Raw genomic sequence first — 23,297 nt, 5'->3', positions numbered from 1 at the left:
GAGACAGAGTAGCACAGATGGCACAGATGCAAACATGGATGCAGTTAGATTCAAGTTCAAACAGAAATACTCTCCACATGGAAAAAGTGGTTTTAAACAAAAGGAAAGAGTGCAAAATAATGCAAATACTAAATGTGGCAGATGTGGGAAGACACATGAAAATGCATTCAATGCATGTCCCGCGCGCACTGCTGAGTGCAAGAAATGTAAGAAAAGGGGGCATTTTGCCGCTGTTTGAAAAACGAAAATGAGAGTGGAAGAAATTAAGGAAAATGACTTGGATGAAAGTGCAGAGACGTTGTTCCTGGGCACAGTGAATTGTACAAAATCCAAAACATTCTGGCAGAAATCGGTCGCAGTGAATGGTCAGCAGATGCTGTTCAAGTTGGACATGGGCGCTGCAGTGACAGCTATCCCGGCACATTTGTATTCACAAAAGCGACATGGAAAGCTGTTACCGAAAACCAAAAGAATGTGTGGACCAAGTAACACTCCCATAGAGGTGAAGGGACATTTTACTGCGGATATTAGTCACAATGGAATTGTAGCGAAGCAGCAGGTGTATGTTGTGCCAGGATTAGTGACTCCTTTGCTTGGCTTACCAACGATATACTAAGACCTCTGCCTGCTCCGCCCTGTGCAAGCTATCACAGCAGCTGAGGTAAGCTACAAAGAACAATATCCTAGAGTTTTCACAGGCTTAGGTAAGCTAGAGGGAGAACACAAAATTAAATTAAAAGAAAATGCCACTCCCTTTGCCCTCACTGTGCCACGCCATGTGACATTGCCCTTAAGAGGAAAAGTTCAAGAAGAGTTAAAAAGGATGGAGGAAATGGGTGTTCTTTCTCCAATAGAGGAAGCTACAGAGTGGTAATCAGGAATGGTCGTAGTACCAAAACCTAATGGAAAAATTAGAATATGTGTCGACCTAACCCGCCTGAACGAAAATGTGTGCAGGGAGCGACATATTCTTCCAGCTGTTGATGAGACACTAGCTAAGCTAGCTGAAGCTAGGATTTTTTCCAAACTGGATGCCACTGCCGGTTTTTGGCAGGTGCCTTTGCACAAAGATTCAGCCCCACTCACCACCTTCATCACACCATTTGGCTGTTATTGTTTTAATCGGCTTTCCTTTGGAATATCATCAGCGCCAGAGCACTTTGAGACGCGTTTAACGCAGATGCTTGAGGGCCTAGAAGGAATTTTGTATCATACGGATGACATCCTGGTGTTCAGTGTCACGCCCAAAGAGCATGATGACAGGATGCATCAGGTGTTGCAAAGACTGCAGCGGCGGGGCCTAACTCTGAATGACAAATGTCAGTTCGCAGTTAAGCAGGTCAAATTTCTCAGACATGTTGTCAGTTCAGAGGGCATACAAGCAGATCCTGAGAAGATTAGGGCAATTAGAGAGATGCCACCACCCAAAGATGTGGCCGACGTAAAACACTTCATGGGGATGGTCAACTATGTGGGGAAATTCTCTCCTAACATTGCAGAGCTCACTGGGCCAATCAGAGAACTCCTGAAACCAGAAAACATGTGGAAGTGGGGAGCAGTGCAGCAGTGTGGCTTTGAAAAGGTGAAAAACGAGCTCAGCTCATCTACTGTCCTTGCCCAGTACAGTCCAGAGAAACCGACCAGGGTGTCTGCAGACACATCGTCTTACAGATTGGGAGGGGTCTTATCTCAGCTTCAAGAATCTGGAGACTGGAGGCCAGTGGCTTTCATATCTTGCAGCATGACTGAAAGAGCGCAGATATGCACAAATTGAAAAAGAGGCCCTTGCTGTCACCTGGGCTTGTGAAAGATTTCAGACCTACCTCCTGGGCCTACACTTTGTGATGCGAACCGACCACAAACCGTTAATCAGTCTTCTCAGCTCAAGGCTGCTGGATGACGTCCCGCCCCGTATAATGCGCTTCAGATTGAGACTTCGGCGTTTTTCCTACTCAATCATACATGTACCAGGGAAAAATCTTATTGCAGCCGGCGCTCTATCAAGAGCTCCATTCCAGCATACTGCAACAGAGGAAGACCTTGCACTTCAGAACGACATGACAGCTCAAATCAATGAGGTCATTCAGCAACTCCTGGCCTCACCTGAGAAGTTGCTACAAATAAGAAGAGCACAAGAAGAAGATCCAGTGTGTAAGCAGCTGTCCTCCCTGATCCACACAGGGTGGGAAATAAGCAGTTCTGCGCCACAGTTAAAGCCTTTCTGGCAATACAGAAACGACTTGATGGTGGATGGCCTGTTGATGAAAGGAAAGAGAATACTGATTCCAGCAAGCATGCAACAGGATATCTTGGACAAAATTCACCAGGGTCACCAGGGAATGGTGAAATGCATGGCCAGGGCCCATGAAGCAGTGTGGTGACCTGGGCTGACAAAACAGATCAGAGAGAGGGTACGTCAGTGTGAAATTTGTGCTGAAGAGAGTCAAAATGCGACAGAACATCTGATGACCACACCCTTGCCATAACGCCCATGGGAACGGCTAGCAGCTGACTTATTTAAGTGGAAGAAGGGTCAGTATTTAGTAGTAATTGATTACTATTCAAGATACACTGAGGTTGCCAGTTTAACAAGCACTTCAGGAACAGCTGTGATTGTGAAAATAAAAGCCATCTTTAACTGCCACGGGGTGCCGGATACACTCGTCACAGACAATGGACTGCAGTTTGCTGCTGCAGAGTTCACAGATTTTGCTAAAGATTAAAGATTTCAACATGTTACCAGTAGCCCCCGTTACCCGCAAAGCAATGGGGAAGCTGAACGTGCGGTAAAGACTGTGAAATCCTTGTTGCAGAAGAGTGAGGACCCTCACAAAACGCTTATGGCATACAGAGCAACTCCTCTTGCCCATGGAGTATCATCGGCGCAGCTCCTGATGGGGCGCAACATCCAAAAACCCCTTACAGTGTGTCCAAGCACTCTCAAACCAGCATGGCCAGACTTGGGAGCTTTTGAGTTGAAAGACCAGGAGCTTAAAAGACAACAGGCTGAAGGATACAACAGACGACATACAGCACGGGAGACACCACCACTCCAGCCAGGTCAGAGAGTTTGGATACGGAATGTTCCACACACAGGAGTCATGTCTGGATCAGCAGGGACACCACGTTCATACGTGATCCAAACCTCAACAGGCAGTCTCCGAAGAAACCTCTCATTTGAGAGTAGTGCCTTCACCTTCTGGAAGCCAGCCAGACTCTGGACTACACACCGGAGTTGGCAGGGCAGTTAAGCCTGTTAAAAGACTGAATTTGTAGTTTAGTGTTGTGAGTATACACGGAGCAGAATAACCTCCATACCACAACAGAGAGGATCAGGTAGTCTACCCTACCTCTCAGTTAGGTTATGTACTTGTCTTGATATGTTCATACGTCAAAAAATAAAGAAAAGGAAAATAAGTTGTGGAATGTGTGGCAAGAAATGTGTTGTGAAATGTGTCTAGATATGAGATGTGAAATGTGAAGTTCATTTAACCAGTTTACATATGCTCACGTTTACAGAGAAGTTTAAGGTGCCAGCTGTTCCCCTGCCTTGTTGGTAAAATCAGCATTAGGCTTTATTAACATATGATTTAAGTTTTCTGTAAAGATCCTGAAAGTATCAGTTTAAAAGGGGGAGATGTAGTGAGCAGGTTTTGATATGTAATGAGCACGCATGCGCGAGTGTTGAGACTAGAAGATATGCCTAGTAAATGGTCAACGTTATGCCTTGGTCTCCGGTCCATTCATTACTAACACAAGTACTATAAAGTACAAGACAGTCACCAATGTCCCACCTTTAATTTACCCGGGTTAAAGAGTATTTTGAAATAATTCTTTGAGTTCATTGTGGGGTCAGTTTTAAATCATTCTTCCTAATGATGTTTGTCACTCATGGAGCTCTTTGTCTTACCCTACCATTGTGGCCAGTTGTGGCTATAAGTCAAGTCAAGTCAATTTTATTTGTGTAGCCCAATATCACAAATTACAAATTTGCCTCAAGGGATTTTACAGCAACACAACATCCTGTCCTTAGACCATCCTGTCCTTAGACCCTTGCATCGGATAAGGAACTCCCTAAAAAAAAACCTTTAACAGGGAGAAAATAAGACCTCATAAGACATATTGCTTTTAATTCAATACAATTACTGAATTGTTTCAGTATCATTATTTGATTCAGGGAAGTGCACTTACATTACTTTTTTTGTGGCGTACATCTTACATATATATTCATAGCTTATCTTGGCACTCGAGAAAGATTGGTACAGACATGAAGAATTGAAACGAAACTACAGAAATAATATCACAGAAAGTTGTATCAGTTCATCTGGATGCAACATTTATTGAGAGAAATGTTTCATCACTCATTTAAGTCAGTGGTTCTCAACCTTTTTGGGGTCCTGGACCCCCTGCGTATTTTTGATCTACCCTGAGGACCCCTCCACCTGATCTTGGGGGAGGGGGGTTGCAATTTGATGGAAACAGTAGAAACTGCACTTTAAATTGCATTATAGCATTTATTCACTCTTTGGGGCAAAAATAAGAGCTTTCAGTTGTAACTTAGATATAGTTAACAAAACAGAATTCTTATGCAGTAACTTTCAGATATATGTAACAAAACAGAATATGTATTCAGTAACTTTCAGATATATGTAACAACAGAATTTTTATGCAGTAACTTTTAACAATGCAAACGGGAGCGAGATCTCTTATTAAAATACAATAAATTACACTTGTGAAACAGATGTAATTAGAGAAAAAAGTCCTGTTACCCTTTATAGTTTAGGTAGATAAAGGTCTCAGTCACATTTGAGTAAAGTAATCCTATTTCTATAAATGTCATAGGATCTTTTTTTAAAGATATTTTATTGTCACGGACCCCTTGCAATTACACCACGGACCACTAGGGGTCCGCGGACCCCCGGTTGAGAAACACTGATTTAAGTGACTTCTTCAGTCTCAGAGGGAGACTGAAGACGTCACTTACATGAGTGATGAAACGTTTCTCTCAATAACCATTGTGTCCAGATGAACTCATTCGACTTTCTGCAATTTCCTTACCTGGATTATTGAGCATGCATAAAGACACAGAAATAATAGCTACAATAGCTAGAAATAGTAGCTAGCCTCACTCTCAGGTAATCGGCCTAAAATTTTATCAATTAACTTCTCAGACTATGAGCTGTAGTTAAATCATATATACATATTAGGACTGGGCAAGTTAACGTGTTATTATTGCGTTAACGCAGACGATTATTTTATCGCGGATTAACGCAGTTTTTTTTATTATTATTATTTTGAAAGTCTGTTGCTCACTGGCTCTGAATACACATACAGACAAACCATGGGTCACAGGAGGGGTGGGATGTTGATCAGTATTGGCTTGGGGTGGGCCTAAGACTGCTGCAGCGCTCACATGAACCAGAACAGAAAAGAATTGGCGTGGAGAGAAAAAAAAATGGAGAACGGTAACAAACTATTACATGGACATTTTCATTTTAAATCAATTCCAGACGGCGGAGTTGATAGAACGAAAGTTATTTGTAACAACTGTAATGTTGAATTTTTCTATCACCGGAGTACTTCGAGTCTGAATTATCACCTAAATGCAAAACACACCGTTGATGCCAGCAAATTACCCAGCAAAGTGAGGCTTCGGCGGACTACGTTAGATACGTTTGGGAGAAGTATAGATAAAAAGAAGCAAGACAAGCTAACCGATGCCACAGCGAAGTGGATAGCTACAAACTGCAGGCTGGTTAGTATTGTGGAAGATGTCGGTCTGAGGAATATTCTTAGGATCGCAACGAATGATGTCACGTATGAGCCTCCCTCAAGACACACCATCACGAGAAGAATACACGAGTTGTACGAAAAGGAGAGGACTACAAAAGCGACGGCGTTACAACGTGCACCAACTGTTGCTCTCACTGGAGACTATTGGACATCGCTGGGTAACCATAATTACCTCGGAGTTACAGTGCATTATACTGATTAACAGTGGGAGCTGCATTCACATGCTCTGACTTTAATGAAAAAAAAAGACAGAAATTTTGCTGAAACGTGCGCGGGACATTTTATTCATGTTGCACAGCAGTGGAACATTTCAAATAAAGTCAGCACACTTAGCACAGATAGTGCAAGAAATATGATCGCTGCAGTGAGACATCTGCCTTTTGAACACATTCCCTGCGTCGCGCACAGTCTCCTGCGTTCTGTCACAGTATCTCTGCAGAACATTGCATTTGACAATGTCCTGGCCAAATGTAGAAAAGTTGTGGGCCACTTTAAACACAGTCCAGCAAGTGCTGCTGAATTAGAACAACAACAAATTGAACATGGACAAAAGAAGGAGTCGCTTATACAAGACATTCCAACCAGATGGAATTCGACTGGACATGATAAAAAGCGTCCGCAGAAACGAACAGCCACTGAGGGATGTCCTCACCACACACAACACCAAGATTGCCATGCCAACTACAGCTGAAATGGACAAACTACAGAGGTTGGAAACGCTACTGGAGCCCTGCAGGTATATTTTACGTCATATATTTCTCACTGTCCTGTCTGAGTGCGTGTGAGAGAGAAATAGTGTCTGTATGTGTGTGTGTAAATATAGCATGCATATGTAGAGGACATTTTAGTAAGTGAATGCAATACATTTTGACTGAATGGGTTTGATTTTTTTTTTGCAGGTATGTGACTGAACTTCTGGGAGGAGAAAAGTATGTTTCATGCTCTGTGGTTCTGCCTGTTTTTTGCCATCTCTCTCGGGTGATGGAGAGCTCAGATGATGACCCTGCCTACGTGGTCAAATTCAAGTCTACATTCAGAACAGACATGGAGACACACAAGGAAAATGCCAACATTGCATATCTGCAGATTGCTACCGCATTGGACCCAAGATTCAAGGACCTCAAGTGTATACCCAGAGCTGAGAGGGGTGAGGTTTGGGCCTCAGTCACCAACTTACTCAAGGAACAGAGGATGTGGCAGAGAAACCTGTGGAAGCAACAACATCTGAGCCACCAAAGAAAAAGTTAGCCCTATTGGCTGCTTCAGCAGAGTCTGATTCTGAAAAGGAGGAAGACTCAGTTCAGAACTGTGTGCGTCGATACAGAGCGGAGCCCACCATCAGTACAGAGGCCTGTCCGTTAGAGTGGTGGTCCAAACATTGAACCATGAACAAGCAGTTCATGTGAGGAAACCCACCAACTTCCCAGAGTTGAAGCTGTTCCGTACGAAAGAATGGGCTAAAACTCCTCCAAGCTGGTGTGCAGGACTGATCAACAGTTACCAGAAACGTTTAGTTGCAGTTATTGCTGCATGGGGGTCACACCAGATACTGAAAGCAAAGGTTCTCATACTTTTGCCACTCACAGATATGTAATATTGGATCATTTTCCTCAATAAATAAATGACCAAGTATAATATTTTTGTCTCATTTGTTTAACTAGGTTCTCTTTATCTAATTTTAGGACTGCCTCTGCCTCTCTTTTGAAGCATTTAGGATCCATATTTAATCATTTTGGATTTACATTTAGAATCAGGGATTTTCCTGGATGGAATTCCTCCGTGTTTTTGACTGGAGTCCAAACGTGTTGGGGTCACTGGGAGTGAATGACCTACGGGTTGCTGGTCAGCACAATGAAATCAATTACATCTGAGTGCACACTGGTCTAGATGGGGGCAGGAAACTGCGCCAAGATGCCACCCACTGGTCAACGTCCTTCTGCAATTACAAAGGGCTTGCCAATTTGTCCCACCTTGCATTCCCCCAGTTGCATGTTATTCTTATTTTTCTTACTTTCATTTTTCAGCAAGAGCTCTCAAAACACATTCCGGCCAAACAACACACCAACTGATTTCACCAATTAGTTCTCCCATCTCCGGTTAAAGGTTTGCAAATGAGTGAAATCAGCTGGAGTCGGATTGTCTTGAAAACCTACATATATGTGGCTTTTCACGGCACATGAGCGAAGGCCATGGTTTTATTTCATCACCTAAAACCAAAGGCTGATGCCTTTTTGCTTTAATAACTTATATTTTCATTCAGCAAGTGTCCCCAGAAAGTTGAATCAGTTCATCTGGACACAACGTTTAGTGGGATAAACATTTCATCACTCATCTGAGTGACTTCCTCAGTCTGAACTGACTGCAGGTATCCCCACCTTTATAAACAATACAGTTGCATAATGACCGAAACCAACAATCGGTTTCATATGCAAATTGCCATGACCATTAACTAGATTTACAGTGGCCATATGTACTATTCACAGAGAATTGGGGAATAGTTGCAATCACAGCATTGTAAAATGGTGACAGAACTAATCTGAACCGCCTCCCCTCCAGTTCAGGGATGGTCCTTCCCTCTTCACATAGATGGCCTCTTCGACTCCCCGTTCAAACCAGCATTCCACCCTGTCAAGGATGTGCACAACCTCATCCTTGAAAGAGTGGCCACTGGCCTGTAGATGGATGTAGACTGTGGAGTCCTGGCCTGACGTGTTAGCTCTTCTTTGTTGTGCTATCCTCTTGGCCAGTGTCTGTTTGTTTTCCCCAATGTACAAATCACAGCAATCCTCCTGGCACTTAACAGTGTTCACTATATTGCTCCGTTTGTGCCAGGGGACCTGATCCTTGGGGTGGACCAATTTCTGGCGCAGCGTGTTTTGGGGTTTGAAAGCAACTGAGATGCAGTGTCTGGAAAATATGCGTCTCAACTTTTCCGACACCCCCGCCACATACGGAATCACCACTGGTTTATGCTTACGCAGCTGTTGTCCTTCTCCTCTCTTCAATTGGCTGGTGTACTGTTTGGGCGTCTTCCTGGCTTTGACAAATGCCCAGTTAGGATAACCACACTTAACCATGGCCTGCTTAATGTGGGATTTCTCCCTATTCCTGGCTGCTGTGTTGGTGGGGACGTTGTCAGCTCAGTGGTACAGTGTCCTGATGACTCCTAGTTTGTGCCCCAGTGGATGATGAGAGTAAAACCTAAAGTACTGATCAGTATGTGTTGGTTTAAGGTAAACATCAACAATAAAATGTCCCCCATCAACAATTGCAATTTCACAGTCTAAGAAGGATAACCTGTAATTTTTCACATCCTCCCTGGTGAACTCGATGTGATTGTCAACCGATTTAATGTGGTCAGTGAAATGTGGCACATCCTGGGATTTAATTTTAACCCAGGTGTTGTCCACAAATCTGAACCAATGGCTAGGTGATGTCCCTGGATAGGACATCAGAGCCCTCTTTTCTACTTCCTACATATACAAGTTGGCCACTATAGGTGACACTGGGAAACCCATAGCACACCCATGCTTCTGTCTATAGTACTACCCCCTGTACGTGAAGTATGTGGACTTCAGGGCACAGCTTCAGGAGCAGATACACTTGCTCAGTGTTAAGGCTGGTTCTATTGCTAAGGGTGGCGTCGTTTTGCAATTTCATATGGACTCCCTCCACTGCCTCATCGACAGGAACACACATGAAGAGATACATGAAGAGATACTCATAAGAGACTATTGTTTCATCCACCTCCATAATGATGTCGCTCACCTATCCACAAATGTTCTGAATGTGATGTTCAATGCTGCCTACCAACAGGTTAAGAATAGATGCCAGAAACTTAGAGATGTTATCGGTCACTGAAATAGTCATACTAACAATAGGCTGTAATGGCACATCCTGTTTATGTATTGTAGGTAAACCATACAGGCTAGGTGTAGCTTCCCCTGTGTATAATCTATGGACCATAGATTACCATAGTAATCAGTGTACCATAGATTATGGTACACTATTCTGTCAATAGCATTGTCCTGTCCTAGCAGCTTCAGATCAGCTTTTTCTTGTAACCACTGCCTGGATCTCCTTTCAGGGGCTCAAAGTATTCATGTCGCTAAATAACGTCTTAAGTTTCTCATGATAGTTTGTCTGGTTTAATACAACAGTGCATCTGCCTTTGTCTACCGGAAGGATGACGATGTTATTGTCCTTACTGAAAGTCGTGAGAGCATACCTCTTATCTCTAATGATGTTGGATAGTGGTGGCTTCACATTGCTGAGACAGGCTCCGCAGTTGCTCTGCTTCTGGGTCCGTGATATTGTTGTTACAGATCACCCATTCTGTGGCTGTGATCAGTTCCACTAGCGGGATATTCCTTGGTGTGACAGCAAAATTCAGCCCCTTAGCAAGTATGTCTTTCTCCACTTGGGTGAGTTGTCTGTCGGACAGATTCTTCACCCACTTGTCCACATAATCGGCCTGTGTCTTGCATCCATCTCTCTGCCTGCTGTTGAGAGCACCATCCGTTGTCTGCTGATGTCTCTGGCGTACAGCAAGTAGGTCGAACCTCTTTTGCTACCTGGTTTTTGATTTTCCATGTTGTACTAGACGAGCTTTCTCTGTGAACTCAATCACATGTTAGAAAGTTGTCTCATCTAGACACGACATATAAGTCTCTGTTGGAGCTGCTCAACTTTGACTTTCAGAGTAGCGATGGTAAAATAGGTTTGTCTCACCCATTCGTTCAACAGCTGGCTCTGTGCCTTCTGGAAGATCTGGTTAGCTCGGTGGCCCTTGACTGAAGATTTCATTTGCAGGCTCTTAGGTGTAATCCCGCCCTGTCTGCATCTGAGGCTGAATTTCAGGTTGCTCCTGTAGTCTGCCATCTTATGTGCCATTTGCTCAAATTAACGTACAAGTTTAAGGCTAAAAGTACATCTGTTGCCATTTTACAATGCTGTGATTGCAACCATTCCCCAGTCCTCTGTGAATAGTACACATGGCCACTGAAACTCTAGTCAATGGTCCCGACAATTTGCATATGAAACTAATTGTTGGTTTCAGTTGTTATACAACTGTGCATAAAGTTGGGGGATACCTGCAGGTAGCTGAGACTGATGAAGTCACTTAAATGAGTGATGAAACGTTTCTCCCACAAAACATTGTGTCCAGACTCCAGATGAACTATTTCAACATTCTGGGATTTCCTTACCTGAATTACTGAGCATGCATCAAGACACTCAGCAAGTGTGTTTTGTGTTGTTCGGGAGTGTGTGTGTATGCGTGCGCGCGCGTGTGTGTTAATCATACTTTATTTCAGTGAAATCAGAATGAGTAAGTTACACATTTTCAGTAAATTGAACCAATTTTGTCTCCTTTAAAAAGATATCATAAAACATCTATTGATTCAATCTCAGAAATATTTGTCATTTCATTCCATGCACCTGCGCACATGAAATTAAATGATATATTGTTTCCCCCAGCCCACAGCAGTGCAACACAAAGACAAAAACATATGTCCAAAAACTAAAGGAACACATGTATCCAAACTACAGAAAAAAACAAACTAAAAAAACACATATATCCAACATATCCCAAAAAAAATATTCACTTTCCAAGACAGCGAACGCCAGGATGACTGTCGGAACTGCCGGTCTGCATGGGCTAGCAATTAGCTTAGCCTGCCCCGCTTCGGCATCCAGTCAGACTGCCAGAGGAGCTCCAGGCAGAGCTATTCTGAGGTTATTCTTTCCATTCTTCCATCCATCTAACCTGACTCGTGAACTTTGACCTGTAAATTTTCTCCGTGAAAGCAGTACTTTTTGACACCTTGCTTCTTTTGTGGAAACACAGATGTCTGTTGACATGTTTCCTTCTTTCATCTTTTAGAACTGAAAATGAATTATAAGCTGGATCAGAGGTGAGGTGGTTGGAGCTGACAGTGTTTATGTCAATTAAAAATTTAATGTGCTGTTTCCGTTAGTCAATTTTGCCATGTCTGAAAAGCGTTCAAGGTGAGCTCTGTTACTTTAACGCAGTACAGTTAGTTTAAAACGTCATTGCTGAAATGTTTTGATAGAGAGAAAGCTCAGTATGACATAGAAAGTCCTTCAGATGGTCATATTTGGATTTGGGGAATGTAAAGTCTTCCAGTCACTTGCAGTAACATGACTCTGTTTTATAGTTTCCCAACCACACCTTTTTCCTTCCCTTTCTTTTAATTATTATTTTTACTAACTTACTTTTTAAGTACATTGCAGAAAAGGTGCTCTGCATTTGTATTAGGGCAGCGGTCGGGAACCTATGGCTCGCGAGCCATATATGGCTCTTCCGGTGACGGCATATGGCTCCCAGACAATTTTGAGTTGAAAATTATTTTTTTTTCAAAAAAATCAGTTTGGAACTGATTTTAAAATACTTGTGATATTTCTTAATAATACTGTGTCATTTTAAAGTAAACAGAAATTAGTTTTGAAGATAAATTTCACGGGTCACGGGTCACCCGTGGGTCGGGTCGGGAACCAATGGCTCGCGAGCATGTCCGGGTCATTGTAAAGGTGAAGAAATCAATTTTATCAGATAGCCAACTAGTTTATCCGCTTCAACCCTTGTAACGGAAAAGATGGCGAAAAGAAAAAAAGACGATGATTACCGTGCATTCCAGGCTGAGTGGACAGAGGAATTTGCATTTGTGGAGAGAGCAGGATCTGCGGTATGTCTAATATGCAATGATAAAATTGCATCGATGAAACGGTCAAATATAAAGCGGCACTTCGATACGCACCATGCTTCATTTGCATGGAAATATCCAGCGGGGGACAGCAGGAAAAGGGCATGCGAGGAGCTACAGCGGAGAGTGCAGACGAGTCAGCAGCAACTACGTGTGTGGACCAAGCAAGGTGACGGGAATTCCGCTAGCTTTGCGGGGGCTTTGGCAATAGTAAGGAATGGAAAGTCATTCACAGATGGCGAGTATGCCAAAACATTCATGCTTGATGTGGCCAATGAACTGTTTGATGACTTCCCAAATAAAGACAAGATAATCAAACGAATAAAAGACATGCCCCTGTCAGCAAGAACTGTGCACGATCGTAGCATCATGATGGCAAATCAAGTCGAGGAAACACAAATTAAGGACATAAACGCCGGGACATACTTTTCTCTCGCGTTAGATGAGTCAACAGACGTTAGCCATCTATCTCAGTGCAGTATCATTGCCAGGTATGCTGCAGGTGACACACTGCGTGAGGAAAGCTTGGCTGTTTTGCCAATTAAAGGGACAACAAGAGGAGAGGATTTATTCACGTCTTTCATGGAGTTTGCTAAAGAAAAAAAACTACCGATGGATAAACTTATTTCTGTCTGTACTGATGGTGCACCCTGTATGTTGGGGAAGAACAAAGGATTTGTAGCGCTTCTCCGTGAACATGAAAAGAGAGCCATCCTAAGTTTTCATTGCATCCTGCACCAGGAGGCGCTTTGCGCTCAGACGTGTGGCCAGGAGCTTGGCGAGGTGATGTCTCTGGTCATTCGAGTGGTCAACTTTATTGTTGCCCGAGCTTTAAATGATCGCCAGTTTAAAGCTCTGTTAGAAGAAGTTGGGAATCATTATCCCGGTCTGCTTTTACACAGCAACGTGCGTTGGCTGTCAAGGGGGAAGGTGCTCAGCCGTTTTGCAGCTTGCCTGAGTGAAATCCGGACTTTTCTTGAAATGAAAGGCGTCAAGCATCCTGAGCTAGACAACACTGACTGGCTCCTGCAGTTTCACTATCTCGTGGACATAACTGGCCATCTGAACCAGCTCAATGTGAAAATGCAAGGTATTGGAAATACAATCTCATCCCTTCAACAAGCAGTGTTTGCATTTGAAAGCAAGCTGGAAGTCTTTCTCAGGGACATTGAAACAGGTCGTCTTCTGCACTTTGAAAGACTGCAACAATTTAGAGATGCATGCTTAGCAAGTGACTCCACTCAACATCTGGATCTCCAGCAGCTAGCTGGCTTTACATTCAATCTCCTGCAGTCATTCAAAGCACGTTTTGGAGAATTTCGTGCGCGCACTGGTCTTTTCAAGTTCATCACTCATCCACATGAGTGTGCAGTGGACAAAATCGACCTGACATGCATCCCCGGGGTCTCTATCGGAGACTTTGAGCTGGAAGTTGCTGACCTGAAGGCATCAGACATGTGGATGAGTAAGTTCAAGTCACTTAATGGAGAGTTGGAAAGTCTTGCGCGACTGCGAGCAGAGCTGGCGAGGGAACACAAGTGGACAGAAATTAAAAATCTTCAACCTGAAGACCAGCTGATTCTTAAAACTTGGAACGAGCTTCCTGTGACATACCACACAATGCAGCGTGTGAGTATTGCCGTATTGACCATGTTTGGCTCTACATATGCATGTGAACAGTCTTTCTCGCATATGAGGAACATTAAGACCAACCTACGCTCACGTTTAACTGATGGAAGCCTCAACGCCTGCATGAAGCTCAACCTCACCACGTATGAACCAGACTACAAGGCCATCAGCAAAACCATGCAGCACCAGAAGTCGCATTAAAAGTAAGACATATTTAATTTATTATACGTTAAAAATACTATATGGCTCTCAATGAAATATATTTAGAAATATTTGGCTTTTATGGCTCTCCCAGTCAAAAAGGTTCCCGACCCCTGTATTAGGGTGTAGTGCAATGTGGTAGTTGCTGAGTGCTGATGAGTTGATCACTATGTCACTCACTAATTTGCAACTAGTCAATTTATTTAATTTGCCACAACCCAAAATATAAAGAAATTGGCAGAGTTGTAGACTCGAGTCACATGACTTGGACTCGAGTGCGACTCAAGTCACAAATTTGATGACTTGCGACTTGACTTGCCAAAATGAAAATTACTTGAGACTTGACATCTATGACTTGGACTTGGACTTGAGCTGGATGACTCAAGAGAATTGTTTGAGTGTTTTCTCAATGTTTATGCGGGATGCACCTCTCTCGTATTTTATTTTGTCATCATTCTTCATTTCTATCGCACACACAATTACCTACGCACACGCATCGCGTAGGGCCAATCAAACGTTTAGATGGGCGGGAAAACAAAAATACTCAAATCTAATTGGAGGTACCATCATGCTACTCAAAAACTAACGTCAGCTCTACTCAACATGAGCGCGGAGAGTTTGCAATCATGGCAAGTGCAGCTGCTGGAACGATTCCAAAAATAATTATTTACGGCTATAAGAACTTCAAAGTTGTTGGGAAAAAAAGGACTGCTGTTTGTAAAACATGTGCAGCAAAATTATCAGATGGGATTTCAACAACGTCAAACTTTGTGCGTCATCTGAAAAACCACAAAGAGAAGTAAGTTTGTTTGCTAGCCTACAGGTACAGTAGCGTGTGAGTGGTCAGACACACACACAGACGCAACCTGCCCATTTGGAATACGCCAGGCTATATCGCCCAAACATCATCCCAATCTCATCTCAAAAATAAAATTGAACATACTGTCCTGTTTCAGAACACCTAACAGCGAATATTCAATTATGTTGGCCCAGTGGGCAAACGATGTCTGGGCGATGTAGCAGTCACCGGAATGAATTAGCATACCCCCTGTTGCCCCCTGATAATTAGCTAATCAAACACTGTTTCAGTGCATGGTTTCACGTATCATACTATAATATAATATAATATAGTTTTAAATATGGGTAATATAATGTGGTTCTCAAGAAAATCCGCCCATTCCGAACGGGCACTGAACTAGTGGTATTCAATCGTGATTATGTTTACACTGTTTTTAATTGAGCATTTAGACTTGATGCTCCGAATTATGTGCTACCGACGACTCCTGCCGAGGGACTACAGATGCAAATTAGCCTATAGCTAATTCTGGTGCAATATATTTACTGTGCATTGTCCCTGTCAAATAAACAAATAAATAAAAAATATTAAAGCTCATATTTGCAATTCCAATGTAAATTATTGTGAAATTGGTAATACTTGTCCTATTATTTAACACAAATGTGCTAACATCTTTTGTATCTTATTTAATAGATTTGATGAGTACCAAAAGAGTAAAGAGATCTGCAGCGACCCACAGCAGCCACACATCTCACATTCATAGAGTCGCAGTCAGTGAAATTATATAACACAAATCACCCACAGCAAAAGGCAATCACTAATGCCATAATGTCAGACCTCATCATCAATTGCAACATGCTGTTGTCCATTGTTGAAAATAAAAGCTTCCATCACTTTTTGTCGGTGGTGGACAGCAAGTATGCTCCAGTGTGTCGCAGAACCATGAATTCGAAGATTGACAGCCTGGTTGCTGAAAGACAGACAAAACTGAAAAATCAGTTAGCACAAGCAGATCATGTCTCCATCACAGTGGACATATGGTCCGATCGCAAGATGAGAGGAGTCCTGGGGGTTACCGTCCATTGGATGGAAATGGAGACTTGAGGCCCTTCAACTGAGGTCCAATTTGCTGGCATGCAACCGTTTTAGAGGAGCACACACAGGGGGGAGGATATTCGAGGAGTTTGACGCAGTCTGTGACGAATATGGCATTAAAAGTAAGCTAGGTTACATCCTTTGTGATAATGCCGCTAATATGAAAAAGGCTTTTCACAGTGTGTTTTCCAAAAGAACATGAAGACACGGATTATGAAGATGACGTTGATGATGCAGAATTATGGAAGGACCTCTCAGTAGAAGAACAGGAAACCCTCAACGACACTCTGGGTAAAAATGGTCAACAGCGTTTGCAGTATTTTGCCCACACCCTACAACTAGTGGTGGGAGATGGCTTAAAAGATACTAAAGTAATCAATTCAGCTCTTGCAAAGGCATCGAGGCTGAGCTCGTTGCTTCACACCAGCACAACTTTTAAAGAAGCATTTGAGAATGCGTTTGGACAGCGTGGAATCCCTGCTTCTGTAAATACACGTTGGAATTCAACGTTTAGGCAGGTGAAATCAGTGATAGACTGTGACTACCCACAACTGTGTAAGGTACTTGAAGTTGCAGGCCACAAGCAGGTTAGATTTTCATCTAGAGAGTGGAGCCAACTGAATGTTCTGCAGCCTTTTGCAGAGGCAGCAGATCTAACCCAAGGAGAGAAGGTAGTAACGATCAGCACAGTCCTCCCTTATGTTCTTTCTCTAAACCATCACTTGGAGAAACTGAAGACACAAGTGCGCTTTCTTGGCAACCTGATCCACAGCCTCCAAGGATCACTAAACAGAAGATTCCTTGGAATATTTGTGAACGTGAAGATGGCAAGGGAATCCAGAGATGGAGCAACTGCACCCTTATCGGACACAGTATATCTCAAAGCAGCGGTGCTGGATCCCTCTTTTGCCATGATGTGGCTCGACCATGATGTCCTAGTTGGTGATGAGGTTAAAGAGCAGGTGGTCGAAATGGTAAAAGTAAGTCGATTTTTATCCTTGTTTCTTATTAAAATTGATAGTGTACTTTGTCATTGAATTGTCTTAAATTTGAATTAATGAGGTCTTAATTTCAACATAAACATTTTATCTGATTTTATTCATTCATTTATGTATTTATTGACAGAATTAGTCGAGTTCTTCTGTAGCAGAATGAAGAGTTTTAATACACTAAGAAATGCCTATTCCTGATAAGCCCAACTCCCATACTTACCTGTCATACATGTAGAGAAATCAAAGCAAATCCTAGAACTTACCTGTCCGAAGCCCCGTGGGAAAAAATAATAATGGTTTGATTTATTACACTACCTAATCACTTACCTTGCCATCTGTATCTTCCAAATAGACACCTATATATTTTAATAACAATAATAGGCTAATACTTAATTATTTTATTTATGCTAACCTTTTGTCTCTGTCTTTTTAATTTTTTAATTTTTACTTGCTTTTGTCAGATTTGATTCTGGAAGACACTTCAGATGCTGAACAACCTCCTGCCACCCCAACCACCACTGAGGAAGATGTTGTTTTGAAAGAAGCAGGGCTTTTTTCAGCATATCGAAAGAAAACCAGGAAAGCAGTTAGTGGAAGTCCTGCATGTCAGCTTAGCCACTACCTTGACCAATGTGAAGGACAGAGTGTCTTGTTCTGGGCTCTGAACAGGAAGACTCTTCCTTCACTTTTCCATGTGGCAGTGAGAGTCTTGGCTGTCCAGCATCAAGTGCTCCCGTGGAGCGTGTTCAGCCATGGGGGGATAATAATGCGGCCTCATCGCGCTGAAATGAGCGATAAAGTCCTAGCCAACTTGATATTTTGCAAGTGCAATGATTGTAGGTCGAACTAGACAAGCAGAGAGAGTGTTTGTATTGTATTGGAATTTATTAAGAGTTGTGCGCTCATTTGTGATTTAGTGTGCCTTTTATTATTTCTTAAATGTAAAACAAAATCCAACTGTTGTCCAAATTTGAACACAATAAAATAACAATTATTTCTAACATTATCTGTGGTTTATTTATGTACTATTGTAATGAAACAATTTAATATTACCTGAATTTTAAAAAAAATTGTTAAATTGGTATAAACCACCCTACATTTGAGACTTGATGACTTGACACCTGAAATTAGGGACTTGTGACTTGACTTGACCTGAGCTCGGTGACTTGGGACTTGACTTGAGACTTGCCCTTCATGACTTGGGACTTGACTTGAGACTTGAAGGTTAAGACTTGAGACTTACTTATGACTTGCATAACAGTGACTTGGTCACAACTCTGGAAATTGGTCCTGGCAACATCTGTGCAGAGCCATAATTTGCAGAATGCAAAATACACACTGACAGACATGGTACATTTGTACGTGTATTTATGCAAGTCATATGTGTAATGGGCACTCAATTTGTCTTTGGGAATCACCACTCTGAAAAGCTCTGCCTTTGCCATGGGCTCACAGGCTTCAGTCTAATGAGGTGATTTTAGGTTGAAATATCTGCTTGCACTGACTTGAGTATTGTCCCTGTGTTTGTTGTGACACCTGTCTGCTGTACCACAGAAAGAACTTAAGCCTACGAAGAGAGAGCAGCACAACATCTGTGATCTACTTCATTCTAGAAACATCCGCTGGGTCTCTGTCACGCTGTGGCTCGTTTGGTGAGTCCCCGCTGTCTTTTCTAACCTTCACATCTTGCACAGTGACCCCACCCACACAAACACATGCTTGCAGGCAATAACATACACACATATGCAGATACACATGCATTTGAATGGACATACACACACATCCACATAACCTAATTCCAAACTCCACCTGCATCATCCCAGCCCCATGCTAGCCAGTGTTACTAAAAACAAACTATTAACTATTCAAGGCTTTGAGGCCTCTCAGGTCAAAATTGAGTTTTATATATACAGTAACATCACAGTACGCCAATGCTCCCCTTCTGCTGACAGTTTTAAGTCTGAAATCTTGTGCAGTTTTCACTTACTTTTTCATGTTTCAGTTCCAAAATGAAAGATTTTTCACACTAACTAGAACAAAATACCACAGAAGGTTGAATCAGTTCATCTGGACACGAGGTTTATTGGAAGAAACATTTCATTGCTCATCTAAGTGACCTCTTAAGTTTCAAGAGTGGCCAGTGGCCACTCTTTCAAGGATGAGGATGTGCACATCCTTGATAGGGAGGAACACTGGTTTGAACGGGGAGTCTAAGAGGCCATCTATGTGAAGAGGGAAGGACCATCCCAGAACCGAGAGGGGGGCCTAAGAGTACATCTGTTACCATCTTACAATGCTGTGATTGCAACTATTCCCCCAATCTTCTGTGAGTAGTACACATGGCCATTGTAACTCTAGTTAATGGTCACGGCAATTTGCATATGAAACTGATTGCTGGTTTCAGTAATGGTCACGGCAGTTTGCATTAGAAATCGATTTGTTGGTTTTGGTTGTTATACAACTGTATTGTTTATAAGGGTGGGGATACCTGCAGTCAGTTTAGACTGAAGAAGACACTTAGATGACTGTCAATGTTCTCATTCATCCAGGTCATAACCAAGTCCAGTTGCACTTGATTCAATTCCTTTGGACACTTAGATGAATGATGAAATGTTTCTCTGACTAAACATTGTATCCAGATGAACTGATTCAACTTTCTGTGATTTCCTTACCTGGATTATTGAGAATGCATCAAGACATTAGGATAAAATATGTACGTATATAATGACATGAAGGTAGTAAAAGTCTTTATGGAATGTAGCTGAAGTTGAGTGAGATATTTGAGTATTTCAGTCGTTGTTCTTGACACTACACCAGGATATATACACACACACACACACACACATATATATATATATATACACTACCGTTCAAAAGTTTGGGATCACCCAAACAATTTCGTGTTTTCCATGAAAAGTCACACTTATTCACCACCATATGTTGTGAAATGAATAGAAAATAGAGTCAAGACATTGACAAGGTTAGAAATAATGATTTTTATTTGAAATAAGATTTTTTTTACATCAAACTTTGCTTTCGTTAAAGAATCCTCCATTTGCAGCAATTACAGCATTGCAGACCTTTGGCATTCTAGCTGTTAATTTGTTGAGGTAATCTGGAGAAATTGCACCCCACGCTTCCAGAAGCAGCTCCCACAAGTTGGATTGGTTGGATGGGCACTTCTTTGAGCAGATTGAGTTTCTGGAGCATCACATTTGTGGGGTCAATTAAACGCTCAAAATGGCCAGAAAAAGAGAACTTTCATCTGAAACTCGACAGTCTATTCTTGTTCTTAGAAATGAAGGCTATTCCATGCGAGAAATTGCTAAGAAATTGAAGATTTCCTACACCGGTGTGTACTACTCCCTTCAGAGGACAGCACAAACAGGCTCTAACAGGTACTATTTAATGAAGATGCCAGTTGGGGACCTGTGAGGCGTCTGTTTCTCAAACTAGAGACTCTAATGTACTTATCTTCTTGCTCAGTTGTGCAACGCGGCCTCCCACTTCTTTTTCTACTCTGGTTAGAGCCTGTTTGTGCTGTCCTCTGAAGGGAGTAGTACACACCGGTGTAGGAAATCTTCAATTTCAGCAATTTCTCGCATGGAATAGCCTTCATTTCTAAGAACAAGAATAGACTGTCGAGTTTCAGATGAAAGTTCTCTTTTTCTGGCCATTTTGAGCGTTTAATTGACCCCACAAATGTGATGCTCCAGAAACTCAATCTGCTCAAAGAAGTGCCCATCCAACCAATCCAACTTGTGGGAGCTGCTTCTGGAAGCGTGGGGTGCAATTTCTCCAGATTACCTCAACAAATTAACAGCTAGAATGCCAAAGGTCTGCAATGCTGTAATTGCTGCAAATGGAGGATTCTTTGACGAAAGCAAAGTTTGATGTAAAAAAAATCTTATTTCAAATACAAATCATTATTTCTAACCTTGTCAATGTCTTGACTCTATTTTCTATTCATTTCACAACATATGGTGGTGAATAAGTGTGACTTTTCATGGAAAACACAAAATTGTTTGGGTGATCCCAAACTTTTGAACGGTAGTGTATATATCATATATATATATATATATACATACACACACACATATACACACACGTGTGTGTGTGTGTGTGTGTGTGCATATATATGTATATATACACACACACACACACACACACATACATACACACACACACATACATACATACATACATACACACACACACACACACACACACACACACACGTGTATATATATATATAGTATATATATTATATGTATATATATATATATACACTCACTGGCCACTTTATTAGGCACACCCGTCCAACTGCTCGTTAACGCAAATTTCTAATCAGCCAATCACATGGCAGCAACTCAATGCATTTAGGCATGTAGACATGGTCAAGACGATCTGCTGCAGTTCAAACCGAGCATCAGAATGGGGAAGAAAGGTGATTTAAGTGACTTTGAACGTGGCATGGTTGTTGGTGCCAGACGGGCTGGTCTGAGTATTTCAGAAACTGCTGATCTACTGGGATTTTCACGCACAACCATCTCTAGGGTTTACAGAGAATGGTCCAAAAAAGAGAAAATATCCAGTGAGCAGCAGTTCTGTGGGCGAAAATGCCTTGTTGATGCCAGAGGTCAGAGGAGAATGGCCAGACTGGTTCGAGCTGATAGAAAGGCAACAGTAAATCAAATAACCACTCATTACAACCGAGGTATGCAGAAGAGCATCTCTGAACGCACAACACGTCGAACCTTGAGGCAGATGGGCTACAGCAGCAGAAGACCACACCGGGTGCCACTCCTGTCAGCTAAGAACAGGAAACTGAGGCTACAATTCGCACAGGCTCACCAAAATTGGACAATAGAAGATTGGAAAAACGTTGCCTGGTCTGATGAGTCTCGATTTCTGCTGCGACATTCAGATGGTAGGGTCAGAATTTGGCGTCAACAACATGAAAGCATGGATCTATCCTGCCTTGTATCAACGGTTCAGGCTGGTGGTGGTGGTGTAATGGTGTGGGGGATATTTTCTTGGCACACTTTGGGCCCCTTAGTACCAATTGAGCATCGTGTCAACGCCACAGCCTACCTGAGTATTGTTGCTGACCATGTCCATCCCTTTATGACCACAGTGTTCCCATCTTCTGATGGCTACTTCCAGCAGGATGACGCGCCATGTCATAAAGCTCGAATCATCTCAGACTGGTTTCTTGAACATGACAATGAGTTCACTGTACTCAAATGGCCTCCACAGTCACCAGATCTCAATCCAATAGAGCACCTTTGGGATGTGGTGGACCGGGAGATTCGCATCATGGATGTGCAGCCGACAAATCTGCAGCAACTGCGTGATGCTATCATGTCAATATGGACCAAACTCTCCGAGGAATGTTTCCAGTACCTTGTTGAATCTATGCCACGAAGGATTAAGGCAGTTCTGAAGGCAAAAGGGGGTCCAACCCGGTACTAGCAAGGTGTACCTAATAAAGTGGCCAGTGAGTGTATATGTAGGCCCTGTGATGGCCTGGCGGCCTGTCCAGGGTGTCTCCCTGCTGCCGCCCAAAGACTGCTGGGATAGGCTCCCAGCATCCCCGCGACCCTGACAGCAGAGCAGGACAAGCGGTTTGGATAATGGATGGATGGATATATAGTCTATCCTAAACTTCAGATTTGGAGCAACTGTGTACTGCAAATCTCAACTCTGTACTGCAAATCTCAGAATCTGTTGTATGTGTGACTGATCACTTGCTGCTCGAGTAAAATTATGAAAAATGTAGAAAAAATTAAAAGAAAATTATATCCTCACAACTCGATCAACAAAAAGGCATTTAAACATTCTCCCGCTTTCATCTAAAATTAGTTTTAATTTCCATTTTTTACCTCTTCAGCAAAATTTCTTCTGAATTACTGTTTTTTTTTTTTTTTTTCCTCCTGGCAGCTTGGATAAGGATCAACAGTTTTTTTTTCAATTGCTGCATTAGTTTGCAGCTTTCAATTCCATATTTCTATCCTGTTTATCTACAAATGACACATGACATTCAGTGGAAAGTTTTAAGTACAT

The 23,297-nt window shown here is 42.3% G+C and overlaps 1 protein-coding gene across 1 annotated transcript in view; it reads left to right on the top strand.

The window, feature by feature from the left end:
• Nucleotides 1–23,297, top strand: part of slc22a21 (solute carrier family 22 member 21) — a 76,271-nt gene that overhangs the window by 48,888 nt on the left and 4,086 nt on the right. The window contains exons 6-7 of the mRNA XM_056284295.1: nucleotides 7,267–7,269; nucleotides 18,786–18,883. Of these exons, the coding sequence (XP_056140270.1) occupies nucleotides 7,267–7,269; nucleotides 18,786–18,883 (101 nt within the window). The remainder of the gene's footprint in view (nucleotides 1–7,266; nucleotides 7,270–18,785; nucleotides 18,884–23,297) is intronic.

The sequence above is a fragment of the Lampris incognitus genome, chromosome 8, assembly GCF_029633865.1.
Source record: "Lampris incognitus isolate fLamInc1 chromosome 8, fLamInc1.hap2, whole genome shotgun sequence".
NCBI lineage: Eukaryota > Metazoa > Chordata > Actinopteri > Lampriformes > Lampridae > Lampris > Lampris incognitus.
This window is presented reverse-complemented; position numbering and strand designations above follow the sequence as displayed.